This window comes from Styela clava, chromosome 8, assembly GCF_964204865.1.
Source record: "Styela clava chromosome 8, kaStyClav1.hap1.2, whole genome shotgun sequence".
Classification (NCBI taxonomy): domain Eukaryota; kingdom Metazoa; phylum Chordata; class Ascidiacea; order Stolidobranchia; family Styelidae; genus Styela; species Styela clava.
Window position 1 is genome coordinate 17061786 of NC_135257.1, and position 27722 is coordinate 17089507.

The following is a 27722-nucleotide window of genomic DNA, read 5'->3' on the forward strand; positions in this document are numbered from 1 at the left end:
TGATAAAAATAAAAATAATAGTCTTCCAACACAAAATACAATCCTTAACCACTGAAAATTTCAAAGCATGCAGTAGTTATGAGGAAACGATATTTTCACAACGCGGAGAAAAAGAAAGAAATACTAACATCATGATCGATAACAGCAAAATAACGAAACGATCCATAGGTCCATTTACTCATTTCCTCGTTGTGGACGCCCGTCCCAGGGTTTCTCCGAATCACTTAAGCGGGCTCGTGTTCTGATTCCTGAGTGGTCCTTTCAGATTTTGCGCAATCTTTTGATGCCACAGCGTCCTCTTGTGGCCAATTATACAAATATTCTGTCGTCACAATTGTATCTAATATTTTCTTGTCGTCTGCAAGTCTCTGTTGCCGGAGCTGATATCGTATGCCAGTTTCTCAAAAACCTTGCTTTGGTTTAGTTTTGTTGTTGTTGGTTGAAGTTGAAGTGACATTGCTGTTTTTTTTTGTTATATTTGCTGTCATAGGCTATTTTTGTAAATATTGTTCTCTACAGCAGAAAGCAGGGAAATCTTTATGAATTTCCAAAAGTTTGCTACTTTGCCGCTTCGTACGGCGCAGCGACACACGAATCTAGTGCGACAAGACGTAAGTAAAGTAGGCTAATTGTTTTATTTCAGATAGACTATAAGTTTTAACTTAGAAGCTAGGCATTACTAATGTTATTCATCATGTCACGTAACAACTTCTGAAAAAACTGTTCACTCGGTACAGACAACTGAAGTTTGGTTGTTACGCCGGAGTTAGAATACAAAAGTTGGCATAAATCTATCGTGAAATAAAAAACGGATAGTCTGTGTAGTCCTAAAACAAAAATATGCTGGTGAACTCCCAATAAAATCAGATGCGACTGAAAACAAGTCTTCAGATAGCCTCAGTTATAAATACTTCATTATTTTTTATCAAGGTTAAGTGATATCGACGGAGAACTGCCACTCTCGATGGAAGTTACCGATAATTTTTGTAAATACGAGCATCATTTCCATACTAATTAAAGAACAGGTACAAACTCTGCAGGTCAGGGGTGTGCAGCATCTTTTGTCGATGGTCCATATAAACAACTTAAAGTCATGCAGGCTAGTTGCGCTACACAAAGAAAAAAATGCGGCTATCGCTGAGCCTCACTACATTCACAAATGGACTGGGCACAACGGCGGAAGATTTCACGCAGCGAAAAGAGCAAAAAAAAAACATTATCTATTTTTATTAACATGAGCGCATCGGTGTCAACAAGGGTCACGCTAAATGGCTTAACGGGCCGGTTGTGGCCCGCGGGCCGCCTGTTACACACTCCTGCTGTAGGTGAACTACCTGTACCTACCTACCTACGCAAAAACGAAAAATAGTCACTGCATCAAGCAATACCAATTCAATATACCGGGTAATTACATTTATTTTGCAGAATGCGTTCGAATTACTTCAATCGGAAGCTGAAAAAATCAGGAGGCATCAAGTTAAAATGGAGATTCGTTTGAAAGAAAAGGTTGAAAAACTTCTTTTATGTGCAACGACTCTGTAGATATCATAATTTTAGTATTTTTTTAGCTCCAATTCGCGTCATTTTCTGTTGCAATTTAGTTTTAGCAAATATATTTTTTTCGTTTCTCTGCGGGATCGCACGATGAGATATTTTATTTTCTGTCTCATTTGCCCCAATGCTCAAGCGAAATAAAATGAAGTAGTGTTATCAGGAGCAGAACAGCATTGATTCATTCCACATGAACACATTTTTAAAAAATCATGTACTTGGTTCGACTCCAGTAAAAAGTTTCGAAATTTATATAAAGTTCACTACTCTCACAGGATAAAGAAATTGAGTCTTCGAGACAGACAATTGACTCTCTTCGGAAGTCTATGCTGGAAACGAAAGTCGAAAAAGAAAAGATCTTGAACGAATTACAAGATGAGATCAAGACACGCAGTGTCTGCTTCAAAAAGTAGGGCCTTATTCTCGTATCGCGAAATGATTTTTGTAACAAGAATGATGAAGCACCTGCGTTAAAACGTTTGCCCAAATTAGTCATTACATCGCATATCACCAAGGGAAAATTAAAAATGTTGTTGCTAGCGAGACAGAAACATCCAGGTCTCATTTGATGAAAATAGTCAAATATTTTTATAGTAGTCAGCAAGTCATAATTTGTATTGTAGTGAAGGCGTAAAAACACCCGTGAGCTACTTCAAGACGTATGGAAGTGACGATTACAATACAAAAGCTTTTTATGTATAAAAAATGCAACAATGGAATCTATTTTGAAAAAAATATAACATAATATCAAAATGTCCAGTCATTATGGAAAATGCAACAGTTTAATCGTACAGCGATTCTCTCTAAATATTTCTCATTTTTCGCAGTTCCAATTTGTTTTTGTTTTTCATGTTCCAGATTAGAAACAACCAGACAGATGTGTGTTGCGCTGAAGGACGAACTCGAACGACTGGAAGACACTTTGCGTATGTGCGTAGAAGCATCTAATCAACTACGCGAGGAAAATGAAAAGAAAAAAATCAAACTCCAGGTACGTTTTTTTTTTTAACGTTCAAAACAATAGTATAAACTTTGAATATTGTGAATGAACTCTCCTATAAGATGTCTAATTGCACATTTCATAAAAAACATCAATACAAATGGCGCAAAAAAGATAGTTAATTGTTGCGACATACCAAACATCTAAGATGGACCTCTTTTAAGTATCAAATTCAAAGTATCAGTGAAATATTTCCAAAGATGTGACTAATAGCATTTTTATTTAAGAAACTCAATGATGATATGATAGCGTTGGCGACAGAAATACGTGAAAAAACAGAGATATGGGAGACAGCACGTAAGTAGGGCCTCAATGTTATAAAATGTACCTTTACGATTGTTTACTTATTCATGACTACTGCTGTTCTAGATTCTAAGCTTACGGAGACTACAAAAAAACAAGTGGCTGATGCTGTTGCTGAAAAAGAAGCAGCAGAGTCAGAGGTGAGTTGACTAATATAAAAAACATATATTAAATCATGCACACATTTGAGCAATTAAAAAGTTATTTAAAGTACATTTGTTCAGTTGGCTTTGCCACAAAATGATTAATCGCAGTCCTCTTCTCTGAAGCACTGTAATATGACGTAAATATGGACAAACAGCGTCGTGGAATTCCCAAGCTATAGCGAACTCCTGGGTTATTTATTAGGTTAGGTTTAGGCCATAGTTTTATTCTAATTTTTCTTATTCTAGTTCTATTACGAGTTCGGGGACTGTCTGTGTTAACCAAGTGAATATACCCCTGCCCATAGGTTTCAGTCCTTTCACACAAAATGATATGAAATAGACGAACAAAATTATTTACCTCCATATTGGTACACATACTTCTGGAGCGCTTTATTATTAAATGAATTTTTGGGAGGGACGAAATGCCTCGTGTACTGAAGCAACAAAATCGTACATTTTAAATCACCTATTTAGGAAATACCATACGCTAATGTGCTTGTACGTCTTCATTTAGATGCAGAACGCGAACGCTGAGATTCAGATGAAAAATTCAGAAATTATATCATTGGTAGATCATTTAAGACAGTCCAAGGAGAGAACTGTAGAATTGGAAAACGCCAGACACGCACTTCAACTAACTGTAGCTCAGATGCTGGAGGCCATAAGCGAATTGAAACGAGATTTGGACGATAATGTGGTAAGTACTGTGGTAAGTCGCCTTGGAGATTTACAGCAAATATTGCTTCACTATTACAGAGGCGTGCAATATTTTTTTCGGTTCGGCTATATAGCCAACTTCGGACATATTATTGGGATACACAAGAAAATAGGTCTCGTGTAGTTTTGTACCTCAAGTATTTCTAGTGGGCGTAGAATAACGATCTTTGCCTATGTCAATCCTAACTCCCAGAAGATTTAGTTTTTTCATGTACACAACAGAATAAAAAGAATTATCACAATGCATGATTTGACGCAGTGACAGGCGTAAAAATAGTATGTATTTCAACCCATGTGAGCGCCATTTAAACATAAACTATCGGATTAGGATTTTATGTTTGGTGAGAAAAATCTGAGTGTGGACAAGTTTCACAGCAAATGGCCGAGCAGGACGAGTTGTGGTCCGCGTGCCGCCTGTTGCACACCCCTGTATTATTATATCTGATTTGAGCAAAATTGGTTTGAAAAACATTGCGCAGATTTTGGAGCTTATACCCTTTCGCTTCGAATAGGGTCCTATAAAGCAGCCACTGATATCTCCTGCTCCCGTCTAAAACCTGCTAATTGATGAACATCTGAAACGTCGAGTGTTGGTCACATGGTTGGCAATCAGATTTGTTCGCAATTTACCCATTTTTCTTATGGAACAGAAGAGGGTAAAATTCGTTCCTGTCACAAATGTATGATATGTAATGTAGGCTACATGTAATTATTTTTATACAGAGGGCGAGCGAAACTACGATTGAAAATTTACGAACCCAATTGAACGAAACGTCTGATATTGCCGAAGAAAGAAGTCAAATCATCCGAGATATGAACGAGGAATATGCCGCTGCAAAACAAAACTGGCAAACGCAGGAAGAAAGATATCAGGATGCGATTAAGAACGGAGAACAGGAACTGGAAAATCTTAATTCCAAGTAATATATTGTTTATAGGTGTAATAGTAGAAAAGTACGATCGACCTTATTGATAAATAACTACTATTCAGTATTTTAGAGAACTATAAACTTTTAACGGATAAGAATAGTAAGCGTGTGATATACATTTTTTTGTTTTCGAATTTGGATGACGCATAAATCGTAAATCTATGTGTCGTTTAGTCTGTGGATCCGGATGCATATTGGGAGCATCTACCGTGTTTCCCCGAAAATAAGACCTAGCCCGAGTTTTGAAAATGATTTTAATATGAGCCCTCTCCTTAAAATAAGACCTAGTTGATAGCGCGAAATCTCTTTTACACGTTTCAAATATTTAATAATCTATGTGTAGCATTTTTTAAAATAAAAACGAATTATTTATAAACAAATGAATGAATATCGGTTTTCAAATGTTGTATATTTGAAAATCTCGTAATTTTCTACTTGGTAATTTTGTTTTTGATAAATGGAAATAAGCCCTAGTATAATTTTTTCGGAATAAAATTGAAATTAAACCCAGTCTTATTTTCGGAAAACACGTTATGTAACAACTTTGTCAAAAATCGAACGGTTTTATTTGGTTGTTCGAATTCATATACGGAATTTTTCATCACAAATGCCAAAGCGAGTACAATGATATATTCACCTATTCAATGATATAGGTGCGAAGACCTAGAACTAGAGAAAATGAAATCGGATAAGAAAATCGAAGATGAAATAATGTTGAATGAAGAGTGGAAATCTAAAGTTGAAGATTTGGAGTCGAACGTAAGAACCTTCAGCTAAATATATCATTGGTACAAATTTGGTTATAGGCGCGGCAATTTAGTGACGAACAAATATAAATTAAACGACTATATATATATATATACAAGGTTTACGGAGTTAAATAATTGTAAATACAGAAATTTTTAGGGTACTCTCGTAGTACCAGGTATGTTAGGCCATAATTTTATTCCGATTTCCCTTATTTTAGTTCGATTAGGTTTTCGTTGACTGTTTGTGTTAGCAAAGTGAATACACCCCCAACGCATAGGTTTCAGTTCCTTTACACAACTTGATGTAAAAAAGGTGAATAAAATTAGTTATCTTCAATCTTCATATTGGTACACATACTTCAGGACCATTTTTGTTGCTCATTAGACCCCTTTAAAATTTTAAAATAAGCTTCATTGTCGAATATCAAACTTTATATTGTGAGGTTTGCTCCGAACAGTCTTCAAGCGAGTATCCTAACACCAATTCGTGTGCAATCTAGATAAGGCAAAGTTCCGAAGAAAAGGATGCTCTTCTACTAAAACAGAGTGGACTAGAAGAAGTGATAAGACAGAAAGACGAATGCTGTTCAAACCTAGAGAATGTCAAGAACGAATTACAGGTTGCTTGCTCAAAAAATAATTTACTTTTTACCGATTACAGACCATCCGACAGACCTCCAGGTCGTCAGTATTTTTTGAACATCGTTTTCATACGTCGTTCATGCCAAACATAGCTCTTACAAGCAATTCAACCCAATTTGCTTCCCAGCCTGCACAAATTACAGCAACGTGGGCCCGTGATTTAAAACAATTACTTATGAATACAAAAATATGAAACATATCTCATTAAAGCAGGTTGTGTCGAAGTGATTATGTGACAAACTGTTTATACTCTATATTACGGAAATATAAGTTATAACGGCAATAATGATAGCTTGCGACCCATAACGAATTGTTTTCTATGTTGCGGCCCTTTTGTTTATTTGAGTTTCGCAGGCCTGTGTTACACCCTTTGTGAGCTTGGAATGTAAATTGTAAACAAAGATTTTTTAACCGGCGAAACACACATTGTTAGGTACAAAATTTAACAAATATTTCATTGGTATCTAACCTTTTTCGTTATGTTCCCCCCTTTACCTATCTTTGAACTTCTCATTTCTTCCTCAATATACATAATAACTACTTTAATTGTTCACAAGTATTATGCGCCAGTCGCACTCACGCTTTTGTGCAGTTTAAGTAAAAGTAAAACATTCACGGCCAGTGTCAAACTAAAATGGTTTTAACCAAGATCACCCCTATTTGAATTATCGATTCACGTCAATTATTTTTGAGGATTCTGATATATGAACGTTTGTTCAGACACAACTGCATAATAAAGAAAAAAAGATCGACGAGTTGGTCGAAGAAAAAAATAAACTATTGGAAAATATCAATAAGCTAAATAAGGACTATGAGGTAAATATACTTCCCATTTCATACTGACGGAACAAAGAATGTAAAAATGGATATGGAAAAGTATTACGGTTCATTACCATTACGAAACGGAAAACAATATCTTTATTTATACTGCCAGAGCAAAGGGTACTCCCGTAGTATATATACCAGGTTAGGATTAGTCCATCATTTTATTCCGATTTTTCTCATTTTAGTACTATTACGAGTTCGGGGACTGTCTTTGTTAGCCAAGTTAACATTCCTCTGCCCATAGGTTTCAGTCCCTTTATACAAATTGATGTGAAATAGACGAACAAAACTTACTTTACTTACCTCCATATTGGTACACATACTTCTGGAGCGCCGAGCAAAGATTACATATGGAAAAATATTTTGATAAAGGAGTAATATTTATAACATTGTATTCTTAACAGGAACAAATCGAACAACACAAGGCTGATATCGTAGCGAAGGAGATCGAAAATGAAAACCTGAAACTCGACGTGAAGAATTTGCGGGAAGAGAATCTCAATATGAGGTCAGAATTATTTTATTTTGCTAATTATTTCGCCCTTTTACGGATGAATTTATTTATGTCTTTAGTCCGACTTCTAAAATAAAATATTTCTTATCTAGACATTGTAACACGTAATTTCGCAAAATTTTGGATATTACTGTATTGAGGGCGCTCCAGAAGTGTGTGTACCAATATGGAGGACGAGGGTAACTAATTTTGTTCGTCTATTTTACACCAAGTTGTGTAAAGGGTTCGGGAACTGGCTCATACAAACAGTCCCCGAACTCGAAATAGAACTAAAATAAGAAAAATAGGAATAAAATCATGGCTTAACCCTAACCTGGTACACACACTACGGGAAGTACCGTATTGAAAAATATATTTACGGAATATGTCATTTCTTTGAAATTTAAATTTACCCAGTTTAGCAAAAGCAAGTTTGTTTTAATAAGTGCAAGTTAAATTTTGATATACTATGATTCCGCTATATGAATTTCAAATTACTATAATCCATTTATCTTTTATTATTATACCACACATATTCTAGCATTTCGCTCTGACCAATGCCTTGTACAAGCATCAACTGATATCCAGCTATACAGACATGGGCAAAGTATGGCCCGCGGGCCAAATTCGGCCAGTTGGATGATTCAATCTGGCCCGCCTGATGCTGCCACAACCAAACTGAAACCCAAATATTAATGTTTTAGCTAAAAATAACTCATAGAATTTGTTGAGATTGCGGGTTAATTTAGTTTCGGCACAAGACCTGTTGTTTTCCACTGTTTCTTTTGTAACATTGTAATTATTGTTTATGAAATGTAACTTCTTACGTCATACTTACATTGCCCGCCAAACTAGGTGGGCAAATTTTTTTGCCCCTAGTCTAAAAACCGTGCCCACCCTTGAATATGTAAGCAGCATCTATTTCAAAAACCGCAATCGGCCTCCGCACTAATTAAAAGCGTGACAAATCTATTTGAGATCAAAATAGGTAAAACACATGCGATCTTGAACGCCATTTATGTTGTTGGTAGCGAGAATGTGAACAAACTCAAGAAAGAATTGTCCGAGACAAATGCCGGAGCAACCGATGAAGCCAGAAAACTTCACGAAATGAACGAAAAATATCAACATATAGAGAAAACTAAGCAAATACTCGAAGAGAATCTCAAACAAGAAAAAGAGAAGTTAAAGTAAGGAACTAGTCTTCTTGAGTGTGGAGTTCCCTCTCTCTCTGAGTAGTTTTTTTGGCTAATTTCGAGGCGCTCCAGAAGTATGTGTACCAATATGGAGGTAACTAATTTTGTTGGCCTACTTTACATCAAGTTGTGTAAAGAGAACTGAAATGAGAAAAATCGGAATAAAATTATGGCCTAACCCTAACCTGGTACATATACTACGGGACCATTTCAGTGCATGGTCGATGATAGGCTGACTTTTATCAAAACAATTATAAAAACATGTGACGTCATTGTGAGATATTAGTATTTTACATATATTTTTATGCGTAGCTTATTCACATCATTCGTTCCGAACAAGCATTCGTTGATATCTAAGAAGCGAACATAAATAAACTCTTCTGTATAGTGATACAATCAGTCCCCCTTTTCTTTACTATGCGTGGAGTAGGCAATGATTTCTAGTACGGTTCTCTAATTCTAATGACAATCACTGGTAATTAAATCACAGACAAAACACTCAAAAAGTCAAAGAAGCTGATCAAAAGGTGAAGAATATAACTGAGGAAAATGAAAAGTTGAAATCAGAGGTTAGTTTTCACTTGGTTTGCCAGCGGTTATAAGCGTGGTGATGGGATTCAAGATTGCAAGAACGGGTTATCTCTTTTATCGAACTCACTAACTGCACGTTCCGTCATTTTAGAAACCTATGCCGTTCTATTATATCTATAACAATAAAAGAACGTCACATCAGTGGCGTATCCAGGGTATGTCAGACATGATTCGCTGATTATCACGCTTTTCCGAGAACCCTACCTCTGGTTATTACGTAGCTTTATTTTGTGTCCGCAATGACAATGAATAAAGTCGTTCATATAATAATATTTATATCATACTATGCTTTGAATCATTTAAAACCTTGGTCACGACTACTGTTCTAGTCGAACACATGCAAGATACTTAAGTCCTGAGCGCAATATCTCGCGATCCTACGACAGAAGAATTTATTGTAGAATATGACCCGCCGATCGTGAATAAAGAGCCAATGACTAATTTGTTTTTAAAGATTACATAAAAGGTCGCGAACGATAAATTCTAACAGTAGAAAATATAAAAGGAGTCGTTGCGAGCAAGCTCGTAGGTTCAAATAGTTACACACATACACAAAAGAAGATAATTCAAAGCGAGACTCGCAACGAATAAGTCCAATTTAAATGCCGCTAGATCTTTATTGGTGTTTTTATGAAGTAAGTGTTCCAGATTACTGGAACCGGGCATTACAGGACTCTATTCTGTTTTGTATTATTTCCCAACTCATCTAGAAATTTCCACATTTTTATATGTAGATCGAAGAGTATGGCCAGAAGGTCGAAGAAAAGAATAATGAAAATAGTAACTTACTGGCAGAAGTAGAACAATTAAAAAATGTATCAAGCAAAGCCGACCAGGCCCTGAGACAATCGAAAAGGGATGTCAACGTTTTCTGTATGCAATTGGTGAGTTTTATACAATAAATAGGGATGACATTTTTTGGTAGTTTTGATTAGATCTTTTTATACGACGCCTTTCGCACCAAACAAGAACTTCACCGAATATCAAAATGTAGTTTTAGTTTGGTTGTGGCAGCATCGGGCGGGCCAAATTGCATTACTCAATGGGTCGGATTTGGCCCGCGGACCGCAGTTTGCCCAGGGACGTTAGACACCGTCCATAAGTTGCGTTTTAATAAGGGCCCCGCGACAGGTTAATTAAAAATGCTTTTTAGACATTGTGAATGGCAAAATTTTACATTACGAGACAATCAATCGTGCGCGCGAAGAACCTTTTTATCCATTCCAAAACTATCGACGACGGGGCCTGACGTGATTTTTTTTTTTTTTCAGATTAGGGCGATATATAAGATAATTAATGTAAAGTATCTTCAATTTATTTTTTTAAATGGAGTTTACCTCATGAAATTATGAATTCGATTTTTTGGAGCTAGGGTAAAGCAATACTCTTTGTTTTTTGTAGAAAGAAACTGAGAAATCCTTGAATGAGGTGGGAGAGAAATTGATGAAACGAGAGGACGAGGTTCTTGAGAAAAACAAAAAAATTAAAAATCTCGAATTTGATTTGAAGGACAAAGAGTGCGAGATAGTTCTTCTCCAGGAACAAAACATCAAGTTGGAGGAAGCAAAATTATTGCAGGAACAGGTTTATTCAAATCACTGAGTTTGTAAAAATGATTGAAATGTAGTAGGCCGATAGACTTGAAATGCACGCCCAAATAAAAGTCAATGTTTCGACCGAAATTTGCTCAGACATGGAGAACATTTCTTGGCGTTCGAAGCTTTATTCGTAGGGCGTATTTATACGCCATTCGCTTTGAACAAGTTTACGCACAAGCGGCCACTGCTAAGTAAGGAAAAGCTATTGTAATCTGGAAGAACATGATTCGGCTTTGCTCACCCAATTCATTACAACATGGGTGAGGTGGCTCACATAGCATTTGAATCAAAGATTTCTGCCAAGCAATGTCGGTAAAGTCGAGTTTAGCCCTTTAGGTCAGTGTTCTTCAAACTTTTTTCATCACGACCCACTTGGCTCGGCCAAATATTTTCGCAACTCTCAGGAACTTTAATTGAGGCAGATGTGCTTGCATATTTTCGCACAAAAATTCAGATCTTCTGGTTCCAGATCTTTCAAATTTGATCGATGCTTTACAACTATCGCTGTAAGTATTTGATTCTGACATCACCAGGTATCCGAATATGACCCGTCACTAAACTTCCAACTGACGAGACCGTTCATATACGACCTCGACTAATTTAACCACACTCGCCCATTTATTAATTACTTACTACACTGCTTAATTCTTCGATTTAGTGTTCGTTCAGTCCTGAAACATTTCAAAGACGACCGAGACATCGTACACAACCAGAGCCAAAACGAATAAAGGTGATACGCTAAGTACCAACTATTGTTAGATAAAGATTCTTATATATCATAAATTAGCAAAAAATAAGCCTTCAAAAACGAATTTATAAATGAATGTTAGATTAAAATTCAAGGTTAGTGGGGATTCATATGGATTCTGGGGCCTCAGTCTTTCAAATGCAAAGAAAAATAGGACTTGGAACATTTGCAAGATAACCTCACGTACAAAAAGCCTCTTTTGTTGCGGATCCTCTTTCCTATGAAGTTACAATTACACTAACCAAAAGAAAACGTTATTTTTTCAAATATACTGTTGCTCCGCCAACCATCATGCTTTCATAAATTTAATCCTAAGTATTAATCCCCGAATTATCTTTCATGTTTTTTGTATAATTTACTTCAAAGTGTTGTTTGGGGTAAGTGGGCACGTGCATCATCACGTCTTAGCTTAGATTTTGCCTACTTTTCTGTATATTTTTTTTGTTTTGACGGAAAAGCAAAACGAAATTACTTACTTATTATGGGCCTTCAGTATACCCTATCTATGATGAAATCGTCCAACCTCAGATACGCGTCAAGTCGAGGTCACAGCATAGATATCAATATTCAGCTTAAAAAACGATTTGCATGCGCTCGCATGTCAGCAAAATTTGAGTACCGTTATATTATGTCCCTTGTTCATTCAGGAAGAGCCGATTGATAATGTCCCGAAGAGGAAGTCGGCTGCAAGAACTCCCAAGGTACAGAATATTCTGTTCAGCGACACGGCTGATGAGCTTCTTAGCGAGGTAAAGATAATAATTACCCAAGTTTACAAATTTATACACGCTTCTAAAATGTCTTAAAATTCTTGTAATAATATAGATAGACAGTAGACAGAACAACTTGATTCAATTCTTTGAATTTATTTTACATTTTTGTTCTATTCATCAAAGTTTACAATTTACTTTCTATTGGTAGGTATCATTCGGATCACAGACAGAGAAAGTATTAACTTTTGATCGTCGCAAACCTACACAAAAATCATCAACACCCAAGGCAGTTGTAGGCCAACATATCAATAGAAGGGCACAGAGCGCTACAAGGAGAAGTGGTTCAAAGAGGGTGAGTTAATTGGTTTTACAAGCCTCGGCATTACATTTTGAAAGCATTCTCTAAATTCATAATATAGATTACAAAAAAGCACAAATTAATTCTAATCAATGAGTTTTGTACAGTATCACCTCAGTAGCCGGCTCCAACTTATTGACTCAGTTTTACAAAAGAAATCCCCTCAAAATAATCGCCCAAAACCAAGAAATTTTAAAATAATGAAGTAGGGGAAAGCACAAATTAATCCTAAATAATGACTTCTGTGAATTATAACCTCAGCGGTCAGCTCAAACTTTTTTGCCTCAGTTTCACAAAAGGAAACCCTTCGAAATAATCTTCCCAAACCAAGAAATTTTCAAATATTGATTCAAGGAAAGCACAAATTAATCTTAAATAATGAGTTCTGTAAAATATCACCTTATTATCTGATTCCTATTTACGGTTATCTTATCTGAGATTTTAATGTTTTACTCTCTTTAAATTGAGAAATTCAAAATGATAATTGAAAAAAAAAATTTGTTTTGGGAATCCGTCAGCACAAATTAAGGCCCAAATATGAACAAATATTCTTGGAACATAATTTTCAGGCAAAACATATAAAGAAAGAAACCAAAACTGAAAAAAACAATGACTGGTGGGAGAATGACAGTGTTTATGGTTTCAAGGAATAGAGTCAGACCCATTGAATGACTTGGAAGTTCGAATTATCTTCATCGGTCGATAATCCAGTCCAAAAAATCACACTTCATGAAAATGAAATTTCAAATCAAAACTGAATGAAATCAAATCATTTAATAAGTTCTTATAAATGAAATGTCAATATAAAACTGCTTCATAAGGCAAGATTAGTTTTTAAATTTGTTTTGTTGTTTATTTTCAAGTTACTGTTTGTTCTTCTATTTTTTAATGTTGTTTTCTTCATTGCTGATAATATTGCTGGGAATATTGAGGCCACTGGCTATAATTATATTGCTGCACCTGATAAAAAGTAAAAAATACAATGAAAAGTGAATATACAATGATTTATGAGCCATTTAAAATTAAGTTTTTTTCTATAAAATATTAATTAGTTTAAATGCAGTTTTATATCCATAAATAGCGTTGTTTTTGATTAAAAACAAATTCCGAGAGTGGCTGTTTTATCAGAATTATGAATAGAAGAAACTTAAGAATACTGATATGGGTAGCTGAAGAACTTGCGGTAAAATAAATGGACTTTGCGATGAAGCAATATTCCCCAAAGGGCGCTCCAGAAGTGTGTGTACCAATATGGAGGTAACTAATTTTGTTCACCTACTTTACATCATCGTAATAGAACTAAAATAAGGAAAATCGGAATAAAATTATGGCCTAACCCTAACCTGGTACACACACTACAGGAGTACCCCACAAAGTATTTCAATAAAAGTTACAACAACGTTCTCAAAACAGCTTTTTTCGAGTTAGTCCGTCTGTGCCAAGCCCCTGAATAAGTTACATAACTGAATGAGGATAAAGAAAAGTGTAGAAAGCATATGAAATCAATTACCTCTGGTTTCTGCTGGTAATTCCAATAGTTTTGATAGTATAAACTTGGATCGCCACTTGCTGCTGCGACTTGTGGATAAGCTTGCTGTGTACTCTGAATTGTTGTTGCTGATTGTGGCTGTGCAGAAACTGTTACCTGGTTAGTGGAGTAAGTGCCGTTGGTTGTTGGCTTAGCAGAATATCTGTTTGGAAAACAAAATATACATAAGTTAGATTAAAAGAGAATCGTTTATGATTTTAGTGCGAGTAAATAGCCTATCGATTTGCAGAACATAATTATGGCTCCTACAAAATCTTCCTCAATATTATATGCATTACTGATGATTGACACTAAAAAGAAGATGGCCGATATATCATCATATTTGTAAAGTTTAAATGCTCAGTCCATTGGAGCACTGATTACCATGTTGGGTAAATTTAGATTAACAGCTGTAAAAAGATATACATCACAAAGTAATGAAACTTATATTTGGCTAATATTGTACCAGCAACATAAAAAATATGAATATGCCACCAAAAGTAGTTTACTTTCATCAAGAAGATGGGTGTGTAACAGGCGGGCCACATTGCAGCCGCCAAGCTAGTGTGGACCTTGTCAACACTCAGATTATTCTTAGTCAATCATAAAACCCTACTTTATGTTTAAATAGGCGCTCAAGTAAGTAAAAATATATGATTTTGTTTTTGTTGCTGCTTTAAACTGTTCGCCGTTTTGCCCGGTGGCTTTATTACTGAAATGGGTAAGAGATAGCAGCATTCTCTCGCCTTTACGAGGCGCTCTGGTTGTCACTAATTCGTTGTGTACATGAAAGATTTTTTTTTTTTTTGTGTGTGTGGCCCAGCTATGACCAACTGTCAAAAAATGTTGCACACCCCTGGTCTAAAAAAATTGCTATTTAAGTACAGGTTTGTCAAAAATTATCAGCAAAAAACGATGGCTGATGCAATTTTAATAAACAAAAAAAGTTAGAAAATTGGATTTCTGAGAGAAACATCTAGTTATGAACAGTGAAAATTTAGAAGCGATCAGTCAGCAGTTTAAGAGAAAAGTATTTTTGCTGCATGAATAACAATCACTATTAGATTCCCTGGTGTGCAATAAAAAAACAAAATGTGCACTCACTGTCCCCTTGAGGCTGTTGTCATGATCTTATTGCCACCACTGACTGGACTTGTAACTTCTGTTTTTGACTTCTTGGCAACAGGTTGAACAGCAGAAGTTTCTGATACGCTTTGTACTCTCTTCTTATGACTTCTGTACAACTTTTGATGATCGTCATAAGCTTTCTGCATCCTGTTTAAGTAAAGCACACACAGAGTGTTTGAAATCAAAATATTTTATAAGTATCGGATATAGTCTGATCATACTTTAATGATTGATTTCAATCAAAAAACGATTGCATTTTTTTGGTTGAGCGTTGCAGACTAATATCCATTGCTATCAAGAAAGGCAATTACAATTTAATTGCCTTTTGCAACAACCTACATGTGCGAGGCATTTTCCGCTCCTACCAATTATGACAAAATACAATACCTTGTGAAAAGCAACCTCATTCATCATATTAATGTTGTTGTGTTGTTAATGAAACATTATCCTTCCTAGTTGGTTAGGCACAGAAATTGATACAACTTAGGATGGGGTGTCCGTCAAAACTAAGATTCACAATTAGGTGTCTGCGACCCAAAAGGTTTGGGAAAATCTGCTCTAGCAGACGATTATAGAAACGAGAATATCGGTCAGAGACCGAAGACTTATCAATCGAAAGTTAGGGGATCCCCCAAAACAGCGCTCTTACTCCATAGTGACACCTTGTGTCCCATCACTAATTAATTAATAACTCGCTAATTATACGACATAATTCATCCAAAATCGATAGGCTTCTGATCCGAGATATGATGAATGCATTATGCATATGCAAAATTTGGAGTGGATTCATCCTCGCTTTCGTGAGATATCGCATGTATCTAACAGACAAATACCTATCAACATACTTACCGATCTTAAGATCGATAAGTAATAATTTAGGAAAATTTTCCATTCAAGCGATAATCATATACATAACAATTACTCAAAAGAACATGTCAATTAGGATCAATGTAACACTTTGCTTGAATAATGCAGAAGAGAGACTAGTAATTTTACCTTTTGGCATCAGTTCCAAAATCTTCAAGGTATTCCAACCTCCGCTGTGAAAATTGGAATTTCACTTCATCTGGAAGAGAACTCTCTAAAGCCAGGTCACAAGCAGCAATAACTTGGTCCTCACTTCCATGAGAAAACTCCAAACCTACCAGATCTTTGTACAACTGAAGCTGGAATGTAACAAGAAAAAGATTTTTGACTTAAACACTTTCACTAATCAACGTCACTAGACAGTATAATTTAAGTTAAGGCAAAAGAAAAAAAATGAGTAAAAATAGATTAACAGCAGTATTCAGATTTGAAAACAATTTTCCTACCTTATCAGCATTGGCTTGTATAGCATCCTTAAGCACTTGTCTGGCTTCATCAATTTTGTTCGATACCTGGAAAACAAAGCAAATAAAACATTCAAAATTGAATTCGGGGCAAAATCAACAAAGTGAAAATTCCGTTCAATTCATGACAGAATTCAATTCATACCTGATGAATAGTAATGGGAAGTAATAATGAAAAGTACTTTACACACAAGAGGCACAAATACCATGACTAACAGATATGAATCCACATCATTTGAAAGTTTAACTCTACTTGGTACTAATGTAGTATGCGAACCTAGATGACAGACACCAGAACGTAGTGAGTTAACCAGGTTCGGGCTAGGCCATAATACTATTACGAGTTCGGGGACTAGCCAAGTGACTCCTGTAGTATTTGTACATGAAATTATGGCCTAGCCCTAACCTGGTACACTTACTACTTTCTTGGTTCGCATACTACAGCCTACAGGAGTACCCTTTACTGTATAGTGCGGTGTATCTACGCTATATGACATAGCTAATTTTGCAGAAAAACAACACAATATTTTTGTTAACTCATTCAAGTAATCATCTAGTTTTACCTTGACAAGGAACCAAACATATTTCCTGATATAGAAACATTCGTCGGTTCCCTTCTCTGCAGCAGATACATAACCTTTCATGATATCTTCAGCAGCCTAAAAAAAAAAAAAATTTGAAATCAATTTTTGTTAAAGCGCACGTGTAGCAGTAATAGGAAAATCTACACACCACACTAGAACCATTTCTTGAATTTATTATTTTTTTTTTATGCTTGGACAGTTTATAATCAGAAAGCATACAGAATTTTTCTAACAATTGTGAAAATTTGGACAAATATTTATGATAAAAGTGGCAGTAAAACAAATTCAGGCTAGAGTGCCAGTGCCACACATATCAGCGTTAGGTACCATCGCAGAGCCGTGGAAAACATCAGTAATAAAAAAAAAAAGGATCTCAACCTGAATATTTCCAGCTCTCCTTTCAATTGCAACTCTTCGTAATTTAACCATGGCCAAGTTTGGCAAGGTTTTCTCAAGATCTTCAAGAATTTTAGCAGCAACATCATGATGTCCTGGAAATCAAACACAAACTAGTAATAGGATAGGATTTACCTATATATCCTAAGGAGAGGGTGAATCATATGGTAAACCACGGCCTATCGTCCGGTTACGTCGGGTATGGGATTAGTTAGCCTGGTATTTGTTTCAGATGCATGGATCACAACCAGCGGTTACGTGCACCACCTTACAGCGGCGAGGGGTCCAACAATCCTCTCGCGCATAATTTCCCCCATGGGATGCGAATACATGCAGGATAATCAGATGTGCGTGGCAAGCGTATTCTTAGCATGATGAGCCACACCACCGAATAACATAAATATTTTTTGTAAATGAACCTTACTGGACAAATAAATAATGATTCTGGTCTCAACGATCAGTCTATTGTGCCAAGAATATTCAGTCATGACACACACAGGATGGTTCACATAACCCCCGATGGGTGACAACCACATTGTTTCTGCACTGTCCCCAAAATACTTAGACTGGTAACCAGAAATGTCACCAGACAATGTTATATGATTAGGACAACTTATCAGCACTTACCTACCCAGAAAAATAAATTATGATTTACTAGTGGCAACAGTTTTACAAGAAACTGATTATCAAAAAGCATTGGAATTTCCTTAAAATTATAAATCCTTTCCATCTTCAATAAATCTTAAAACCAATCGTGAAAATATTTACACTAAAATATTGTAACACACAATAATACTATTTTGGCTTTGCCTGTCTAGGGAAGAGTCAACAACGTACATATTATATAAAGGTAATTACCTTCCAATTCTTCAAATGTTGCCCAGTGTAGATGAATATTGGGTTTCTTTGGTAAATGAATTTGACAAGCTCTTCGATAAACATCTCTTGCACGTGAGCTATCGGACTTCATCAAATACCTCGCATACTGTATTTACAAGAGATAAGTACAATCATAATCATTGAAGGTTACAATTTTATTTGCATTAATGACATGAAAATGTGCTAAATTCTCTAACTTGCATCAAACGGAAAGTCTTGGAAAATGGCCTTATATATTTCACAAGCGATAACTAGTGGTACATTGGGAATATACAGTATTCAAATGAATGGCCAAATAAATCTGCTTTGACATGTTGTATTCGCATGTATTGAAAGATTCCGCATTCCAAGTTATATTAGTGGTTTATAGTCCGCTCAAACCATATCAGCTGTACCACAGATTTTAATTACATTCGCTTTTAATGTCTGTTGTTGTTGTTCATCAATCAACTTGTGAGACGTAGATAGAAAGAAACACCCCATTCAAAGTTGGCAATTGTCCAAAGGCCGCACGGTTTTTCCTTGTGAACCGCAGTTTGCACACCCGATTTAATGAATCATTGGCTTGTGATATGTGCAACTCGCACCCTGAATTGTTTTTATATTCTCTATTTGGAGACACGATTGGGAAGGCTTGATCATCAGGGTAGTCAATCAAATGATTGACATGAAACTATTACAAAATCGAAATCAACTGCGTTTTAAATACACAACACGATATTTGTTATCTCTGACAACTACAAGCGCCCTCTCACAAAGTCAATGACTATCAACGTATCAAGTATCAGGCACCAACTCACACAAAATTTAAAAACAGTATAAACAAAGTCAAACCTTCAGCCAAAAGTCTTCATAAAGGGCACATGCAATAAGGCATCTTTCAAATAATAATACGACTCGCTCCGCGTTATCTTGACGGCCAATTTCAGCTTCTAAATAATCACGCCAGTTTTTGATCTGTGTTCGCTCTAATGCTTTTACATGGAAATAAGGTCTCTTTATCTAGAAATGAATTGTAAAATACATTCAGAAACATTTATGATATGTAATTAACTATGAAAACTATTCCAGATGTGTGATTTTGTAAAAGATAAAAATATCATGAACCAAGGAAAGATATATTTTTCAATTTGTATATTGTGACTCAGTAATAAAATTATTTTTGAATTTTATTTTCTGAAATTTTTTGTTTGTTTCATAGGATCTGAAATCTAATGGATATTTCTGACCATTCAAACTTTATCAAAATCACAATGTCACAAAGCATTATGAAAAAATCCAAACTCATAAAAATCAATATTATTAAAACTTACTCCTTCCTCAAAGGTCCATATCTTTGTGACAGATGCCTCAGTTTCATCAAACATTTTCTTCTTTTTTTCAATTATCTTCTCACTAACAGCTTTTAATTCCTTTTCATTCTACAAAAAATAATCAAATATTTACTTAATTTTCTGGTAAATTTTTTTTTAGGGGAATTCGTGCAAGAATTTGTATGATCCAAGTTAGAATGGGCCTGCTCAGAAAAAAACTGTAACATGATTCACAGAAAAATATTCAAGAATACAAAATGAAACCGATAGTAACGATCACAATTTGAAATATATACAGAATTTGGTACTCCCGAAAGTATGTGAACCAAGATGGCGGACACTAGAACGTAGTGTGCATACCAGGTTAGGGTTGGGCCATAATTTTATTCCAATTTTCCTTATTTTAGTTCTATTACGAGTTCGCGGACTATCCAAGTGACTCACATTTGTACCTGAAATTATGGCCTAACCCTAACCTGATACACTATGTTCCGGTGTCCGCCATCTTGGTTCAAATACTTCAAGAGTACCCAGATTTGGTTCCATTACATTTGAACCCACGTACATTTGAACCCATGACAATTGTACCTGTATGCTATTGCACCTATGGAATTTTTTTTGTTTCACGGATAGTTGAACCCACACTAACCCTAACCCATGGGTTTTAGCACCCGCATATAGATTGAACCCGCAGATATACACATGGGTTCAAATGTACATGGGTTCAAATGTACGGTCACCCCCAGATTTTAATACAATAGTTTACCTAAAATTATTAATTTTTTTCCAACACTTATCAAGTGTAATAATTTTTTTGCACAAACTCAACACAACAAACAAAGTTCACTGACTGCAGCACCAATCACAACACTTTTTGAATGAAAATAATGAATCCAATTTTTCGATACAAACTTTATGAGAGAGACTCAGATGAAAATGACTTACGGGAGGTTTTCCTCTGTCATTCGATTCTACACCTGGAGGAGCATCATCATCCACATCCTCTTGCATCTCTTGATCCTCTGCATCTTTCTTTTTATCTTTTTCCAAGGCATCTGCATCATCTCGAACTTCTTCTAACATTTCTTCAAATTCCTGATACGACAGTATCTCCTTTGGTGATCGGGACATCACAAATTCTTTGTAACTAAATCAAAAAGAATTTCATATTTGAATCTTTAGATATACATGATTTGCAAAGTTAGGTTTTTATTTCATAAAAAACACAAATCAGGATTATTTTCAGATTCACATGTCAAATACCCCTTTTTACCCAGATTATAGAACTGACAAAGGCAAACTACGATCCACGGACTGAATCCTGCCCGTTGGGTAATTCAATCTGGACCGCCTGATGCTGCCACAACCAAACTAAAACCAAATTTTGATGTTTTAGCTGAAAATAGCTCTAGAAATTTGTTGAGATTGCGATCAGGTTTAGTTTCGGCACGAGGCTTATTGTTTTCCACTTTTGCTTTTGTAACACCGTAAATATTGTTCATAAAATGTAACTTTCCATGTCACACTTAAATGGCCTGCCAGTAGGTGGGCAAAAATTTTTGCCCCTGGTCCAAAACCTTGCCCACACCTGCAATAGAATAAGTCAGAAAAAATCTACATATCATTACCACCACTTACTCCTTGAAAAATATAGCATAATGTTGTGTAGGTAGTTTCAGTACTCTGTCATAAATATCAATGACAGCATTCCAATCTTTGTTGCTTTGTTCCCAGTGTATGTATTTGTTCCATAACTTTTCAGATCGGAACTCAGGCCCTGCTGCTTTGACAGCTCGCTCGAATATTCTGTAATGAACAATTCAATTTGACATTTTATTATATCATTATATAGTGTGGCAAGGGTACTCCCGTAGTATGTGTACCAGGTTAGGGTTAGGCCATTTTATTCAGACTGTCTGTGTTAGCCAAGTGAACATACCCCTCTGCCCATAGGCTTCCGCCCACAACTTGATGTGAAGTAGGCAACAAAATTACTAACCTCCATATTGGTACACAATACACATACTTCTGGATTCTCAAACAAGCAGCAATAAACTACATTGGCAGTAAACTATTTCCTTTATCTTAAAATGCACATTGACAAGATAATTTTTCTCGCGTTAGCGAAAAGCGTTTTTAACTTTTCATTTTATTCATTGTGGCCTACAATTTCATGATAATAATTTCAATGACAATAATTTTAAGAATTTTTTGATTGTTGAAAAAATTTATATTGAATTGGATACAACTTTATCTTTATGAATGATATGACTACTTTATTAACGAAATCTTACATTTTGACTTTTTCTTTCCCTGCGTCAGGTCCTTTATAATTGGTTGTGTAGAAATCTATCATATGAACCCACAGATCAATACTGAGAGGTATAGCACGAACACCTCTTTCCAAAATCTAGATACATTGATTCAAAGTCAATCAAAGTGCTTTTTTTGCAGATTGCAGACAACGATAACTTTAATAAAAACAGATTTTGCACCTAGATTACAAATTACCATTATTGTCTCTATTCCCTGCCATTGCTGCCTTTTCCATACTTTCGAGTTGTCGATGATATCTTGGACTGGCAGTCATCACAGGCAGTCCCATCAAAGATGGGGAAAAATTTAAATCACTTAGCACAATTTGTGCGCAATATCATCAATGCATTTAACATAATGCAGTATAGTAAAGAATATATGAATGGCAAAAATTCATGCACATTGATATACAAGAACTAATAAAATGTGAAATAGCAATGAAATTGAAAATACAAAAACAAGAATTCAATAAATAACAAATGGTAGAATTTGATATGGCCATCGCTACAAATAGCGGGACGTGCTGAACACCAGATTTCGAGACTGTACTTATCTGTAGATGGAAAAGTGGTTTTTGTTAACACACAAGGAAACGCCACAAGAATAAAAATTTTAAGACCAAAATATCAAAACAAATTGAACAATGTTTGAAAAAATAGATTTAAAGTTCTCACCCTTTGGGCTCGAACGTAATTTCCATGACGCTTTTCCATTTCTGAAAACTTTTTCCAGTATCCGTAACAGAGAGGATATCGTTTGAAAAATCCATTGTAAGCCCGACGAGCAAGAGGAGACTTATTCTTGAAAAAAAGGAATGTTCAAAAATGTCATTAGTATGACAAGAATTGATGGTGGAATGTTATTAATAATGGAAATATTATGAATCAAAGTATTATTTCAGATACTCCCATAGTTTGTGTACCAGATTAGAAATAGGGCATAATTTTTTCCGATTTTCCTTGTTTTAGGTATATTACGAGTTAGGGATCTTATGGTTATGATTAAAAAATATCTTCAATGAGAGACATTGAAACCTCGAAACTAAAAAAAAAGCAAGTTCCAAAAATTTCATAATGAGGCACATAAATAATTCATTTCACGAAGATTGAGCCTGTCTGTATTGCAACTATGGCTGGATAGCTAGTTTGAATTCATAATAGCCATTGAGCTTTTTGACCACTACCACGAAACACCAGCTAAACGTGGAAGCAGGCTAAAAACTATGAAATAAAAATTTAAAAATTAAACTAAAAGCTAAAAAACACAAGATTTTATTTATTGTATGAGTTCAACTTTTTAAAATTATAAAGGTGAAAAATTATTCAATGATTAGAAGTTTGAATTTACCCAAAATTATAGACTTGGCTCAAGCTGCAATAAAAAATTACAACTCCAGGCTCCTAATCCCCAACCATGAATGCAACATTAATAACAAACAATTTTAATACAATTTACCTCCTGCTCTACGAGTTGTAACAAATAAGTCCAATTAGTGAAATCCTGAGGATTCTCAAGAACAGCTCGCCAGTATTTCAAGAATTCTGCAGATTCAGATCCAATAACGACTTCTCCTTCATCTCCTTCTGGATCGATTGGAATTTCATCTTTTTCATCATCATAGCATAAAGGTGATGTCGGGATCTTCTCTACGGTAGGCCCAGTAGGAATGCCTTCTTCCTCAGTTTCTGTTTTTTCATTGGTTTCTATAAAATTGTATTAGAAATAAGTAAACAACAAAATACAATAAATAAGTATCAGAATATTTTTATACAATGCTTTTCATGGCTTTGACAATGCTTTTCGTGGCTTTTGCTCCAAAAAGGGCCCTGTAAGAGCAGCCGCTGACAACCCACAATAGGTAGGGGGCTACTGCTATTATTTGGACTATTTGGAAAGACCGGAATCTGTCCAGTTCTGCAATGTCTAACTAAACAATTGATCACACCCTGGATGAGGTGGGGGCATGGGGCTTCAAACCGATTGTGTAATCTGCGATGTGAGCTAATAAAGTCCAAGACTTTATCGCTAGGTCATCGTGCCTTCCAGGATTATTGATCAACGTTAATGCAATAATGGGTTTTTCAGAAACTAATACTAAATGGGCTTACTGTAAAACCAATTAAATAATATAAATGGGAATATGTTATCCCTTTCCACAAAATTGTGAGCTTTCTTTTATATACGGTACTTGCTATTTTATGGAAAGAGATTACCAGTGTCATTCCTATTTATCACTTGACTATCTTGGTTAAAGCATGTGACTGGCATTGGCCACATGCGAGTCAGAAGTAGGAAATAAATAATCAGAAAGGGCCAGCAATCCAATAGCCAATATCTTGGTCCCATCCTAATATTTTAACTAAATAAGTACATACCGTATATTGTTTTTGAATAATGTGGTAAAATTATCAGTGATGGATTTTTTGGATAAATTATACAGTGCAACTTTGTATCTTAGTACTACTACGTAGACCAGAAAAAGCATACCTTCATTTTTCTTGTCATCCTCATTATCAATTTGATTCAGATTTTCTTCAGATTGTGATTTGTCTACTTCCATATTAAGATTTGCAACGTCAGATGGATTGGGAACAACGTCACTTTCCGTTGTAGAGGGTTTGACAGTTTGCTCAGTGATAACATTGCCGGTAGGTGGTTCTGTAGGTGTATTAACTGCATCATTATCTGTGTCAACTTTATCAGTGGCAGAATTATCAATTGCAGTGGTTTCGTTTGATTTTTCGTCAGCGGGAGCTGTGGTTTCTTCAGGTGTGGTTTCCATAGGTTCAATCTCCTCTACCTTGTTCTGTTTGGTGGTAACCTCTGACATTTCACCCACAATATTTGGACTTGAATTGTCCTTGATCTTCTCATCAGCAGAAGAGTCTTTGTTATCAGTTTGGTTTTTGTCAATATCTTCAATGCTGTCTTTGTTTGCCACTTCACCTGATGACTCCTCTTCTTGCAAGCTAGAATCCCGAGATTCTTCATCTTGAATCTCTTCCACCGGAGCCTCCTCTTCAACAGATGCAGCTTTTTTTGCTGCAAAAGATACAAAATTTGAAAATTTAACCTGACATAGATCCATTAAACGATTCATACTAATGAATGGTATATTATTAGGGGAAAAATCTGGGATAGTGGTTTTCAATTTCCATTTTGGTGGAACAGAACCCTAGTGAAACATTTAATTAAGAGGGCCGAGGAACCACTGTTCAGGGGTTTAATTTCCACTTATCGTTTGAATTGTATAAACTATAAATATAAAGGGTGTCCAAAAAATTTCGACAATTTATAGTAATAACAAATAAAAATTTCTTTGTCATTGTTTATTACTAGTTCTTGTAGTTCTCATTTAAAATACAATAAAATTCATTTCAACTAAACAATTGGTATTACTATAAAATCAGGCAAAATTTTTTGGACACCCTGAATATATAAAAGCAAACCTAATATTGACAAAACAAAATGATATTTTAATAAGTGTAGGAAGTTTAATAATATTGATGATGTTAATAAGCATTTGCTTATATTTATTTCAATTCAATTCTTTATAACACCAGACCAGAATAAACGCATATGATTATGAATTTAGACTCTCGAATTTGAAGGAACCTACAGTTCAGCAAAATCCGGTTGGAAACCACTGATCTAGAAAGACATGGATAATGTCAGTCAGATTTATTGTTGATAAATACTCGACGCGGTTGAATATTTAACAAGTTTGTGGTCGTTTATCATCGATGGAGACAAAAATACGGCAAATTGGCAATTTTCAATTTCATTTCGAAAAGTAAATGCCCATCCAGTTAACTTCTCATTTAATGCTTTATTGGGTTTAATCAGTTTTTGCAAGTGAAATGGGGTATTTCTTTCCATATTTCGATTAAATTTAATAAAACCCAGTCTTCCTATAAGAATGCTGTAAATATTGTCTTATTTAAAGTTTATTTAAATAACCAGATGCATTCAAAACTTTACTACTTCTGTACTTATCAAAATTTTATTGAAAACCAAAATCTGACTTCGCTTTGTCAGACTTGCATTCAGTCTTCATTCATTGAATCAATAGCAATATAATGAAAGCCTCAATTTTCAAGTAAAGCTGCGTTGAGTAAAACAAAGGCATATCATTGCAGCATTGAAGAAAATATGATCTGTTCAATTTATCAATGTTATAAAAGGTAATTACAGTAAATATAATTATATTTACCCCCGAATTCTTTGTTACATGTTAGACTATATGATGATGGATTGGTAAAAACAAAACCAAAAACATGATTAAAATCGCCAAAAGGTACAAAATCGGGTAATCAATCTACAGACACCCAGATCTACTTGACATATTGACAAAGAAAGCCAATTCAATCATTTTATTAAGCAATTTAGGAAAACAAGCACAATTCCAAGCATACAAAAAACATGATTCAGAATCGGGCAATGCTTTAAGAAAACATATTATTGCTGAAAGGTTCTGTGGACAACTTACACGAAATAATAACAAAATTTAGGTAGAGAAATTGAATGTAAGACTTCTAACGACTTCTTCCGTCCAATTATGTAAATTGAGAGATCACCAGAATTCACCCCACATATCCTTATATATACGGTATATATAAATGAAGCTGATTTTAAATATTTGAATGCAGCAAAATCTGGGTCTGGGATTCTAGATTGTGTATATCTAAATAGGTAAATAGCTGTAGGAAACATCTTGCTTTCGAAGACACAAAAAAATCACCAACAATTTATCAAATGTTCAAAACAGATAAAAAATAGGCTACCGTATGCATGCATGAAGTTTTGAACATTGGGAAAAAAGTGTACCGGTAACTTTGCAAAATCACTATAAATATTCCAAATTGATTCCATAGATTCATTACTTTAATAAGTTTCCTAACAAATGTTGAATAACGTGCTAAAATATCTAAATTCTGAAATTAAATAATTGCTCTGTTTTTATCTGCTTTCGATGTTTAGCAGTTACCGGTACCGGTACAATTTAGCCTAGATGCCTGGACTGCTGGATGTTTTTCTAAACCTGGACTGGTAAATCTAGAAATCCGATGCAACATAATGTCGTAATAGGCTAATATAAAACAAAGGAGAAAAAAGTACTCACATTGCCTACTTTTTCGTCTCTTCGGCATGATTCAACTGTATGATTCTGAATTCTGATTGCCTGATCACAGAGATATTAGCAAACGCAGCCGCGTGACATTGGACTGCCAAAACATATTGCTCAATACGTTTCCACGCGGTCGAAAAAGGAAACAACGTATTTTGTGTACACACATATATACAGTACTGATAGACTAACTTAGTCTTTATGGGTTAGGGCAGGGGTCAGTAAATTACGGCCCGAGGGCTGTATCCAGCCCACCGAAGTGTTTCATCTGGCGCACTTGTACTTGATGAAATTACGGCTATAGTTTTTATGTATAAACTTCCGTTGAAAATATCGATGAAAATAACGTCATAATGATCGCCCCGATTGCTACATTGCGCTTTTCATTATATAAACGCTAGCCAAGCTGTTGAATATAACTGTTTTTATTCATAGTTTTTTGTATCTAATTCTGAGCCTCCGGCCCAGTAACCAAGACTATTGTTGTAACTGGCCCAATCACCAAAGTAATTGCCCACCCCCGGGTTATGGGCATAATCAGGCGAAACAGTTTATTCAAA

General features: G+C 35.3%; 2 protein-coding genes across 2 annotated transcripts; one reads left to right on the top strand and one right to left on the bottom strand.

Moving 5' to 3' along the window:
- The first annotated feature begins 353 nt into the window (after nt 1–353).
- Nucleotides 354–13671, top strand: LOC120345671 (uncharacterized). Its single transcript, XM_039415204.2, has 20 exons — nt 354–611; nt 1426–1506; nt 1827–1960; nt 2410–2542; nt 2779–2848; nt 2921–2994; nt 3515–3697; nt 4441–4637; nt 5300–5405; nt 5896–6015; nt 6758–6853; nt 7267–7370; nt 8387–8545; nt 9042–9120; nt 9877–10026; nt 10544–10726; nt 11399–11470; nt 12136–12237; nt 12410–12553; nt 13129–13671. Exons 1-20 carry the CDS (start codon nt 540–542, stop codon nt 13210–13212), a joined length of 2343 nt encoding a protein of 780 aa, XP_039271138.2. The 5' UTR covers nt 354–539; the 3' UTR covers nt 13213–13671.
- On the bottom strand, nt 12341–27312 carry LOC120345784 (pre-mRNA-processing factor 39-like). Its single transcript, XM_039415334.2, has 17 exons — nt 27157–27312; nt 24522–25076; nt 23490–23737; nt 22709–22834; nt 22013–22128; nt 21357–21524; nt 20664–20865; nt 19719–19826; nt 19240–19407; nt 18385–18511; nt 17509–17621; nt 17110–17205; nt 16529–16594; nt 16212–16381; nt 15192–15362; nt 14070–14250; nt 12341–13519 (listed from the first exon to the last, which is right to left on the bottom strand). Exons 1-17 carry the CDS (start codon nt 27182–27184, stop codon nt 13460–13462), a joined length of 2703 nt encoding a protein of 900 aa, XP_039271268.2. The 5' UTR covers nt 27185–27312; the 3' UTR covers nt 12341–13459.
- Nucleotides 27313–27722: the final 410 nt, after the last annotated feature.

Coding starts and splice junctions, on each gene's coding strand:
- LOC120345671 (XM_039415204.2), top strand. CDS start 540: ATGAATTTCCAAAAGTTTGCTACTTTGCCGCTTCGTACGGCGCAGCGA. Junction 7,371..8,386: donor GAAGAGAATCTCAATATGAG/GTCAGAATTATT, acceptor TGTTGTTGGTAG/CGAGAATGTGAACAAACTCA. Junction 11,471..12,135: donor CAGAGCCAAAACGAATAAAG/GTGATACGCTAA, acceptor TTGTTCATTCAG/GAAGAGCCGATTGATAATGT.
- LOC120345784 (XM_039415334.2), bottom strand. CDS start 27,184: ATGCCGAAGAGACGAAAAAGTAGGCAAT. Junction 16,382..16,528: donor TACAAGCCAATGCTGATAAG/GTAGGAAAATTG, acceptor GTTACATTCCAG/CTTCAGTTGTACAAAGATCT. Junction 13,520..14,069: donor ATTACCAGCAGAAACCAGAG/GTAATTGATTTC, acceptor ACTTTTTATCAG/GTGCAGCAATATAATTATAG.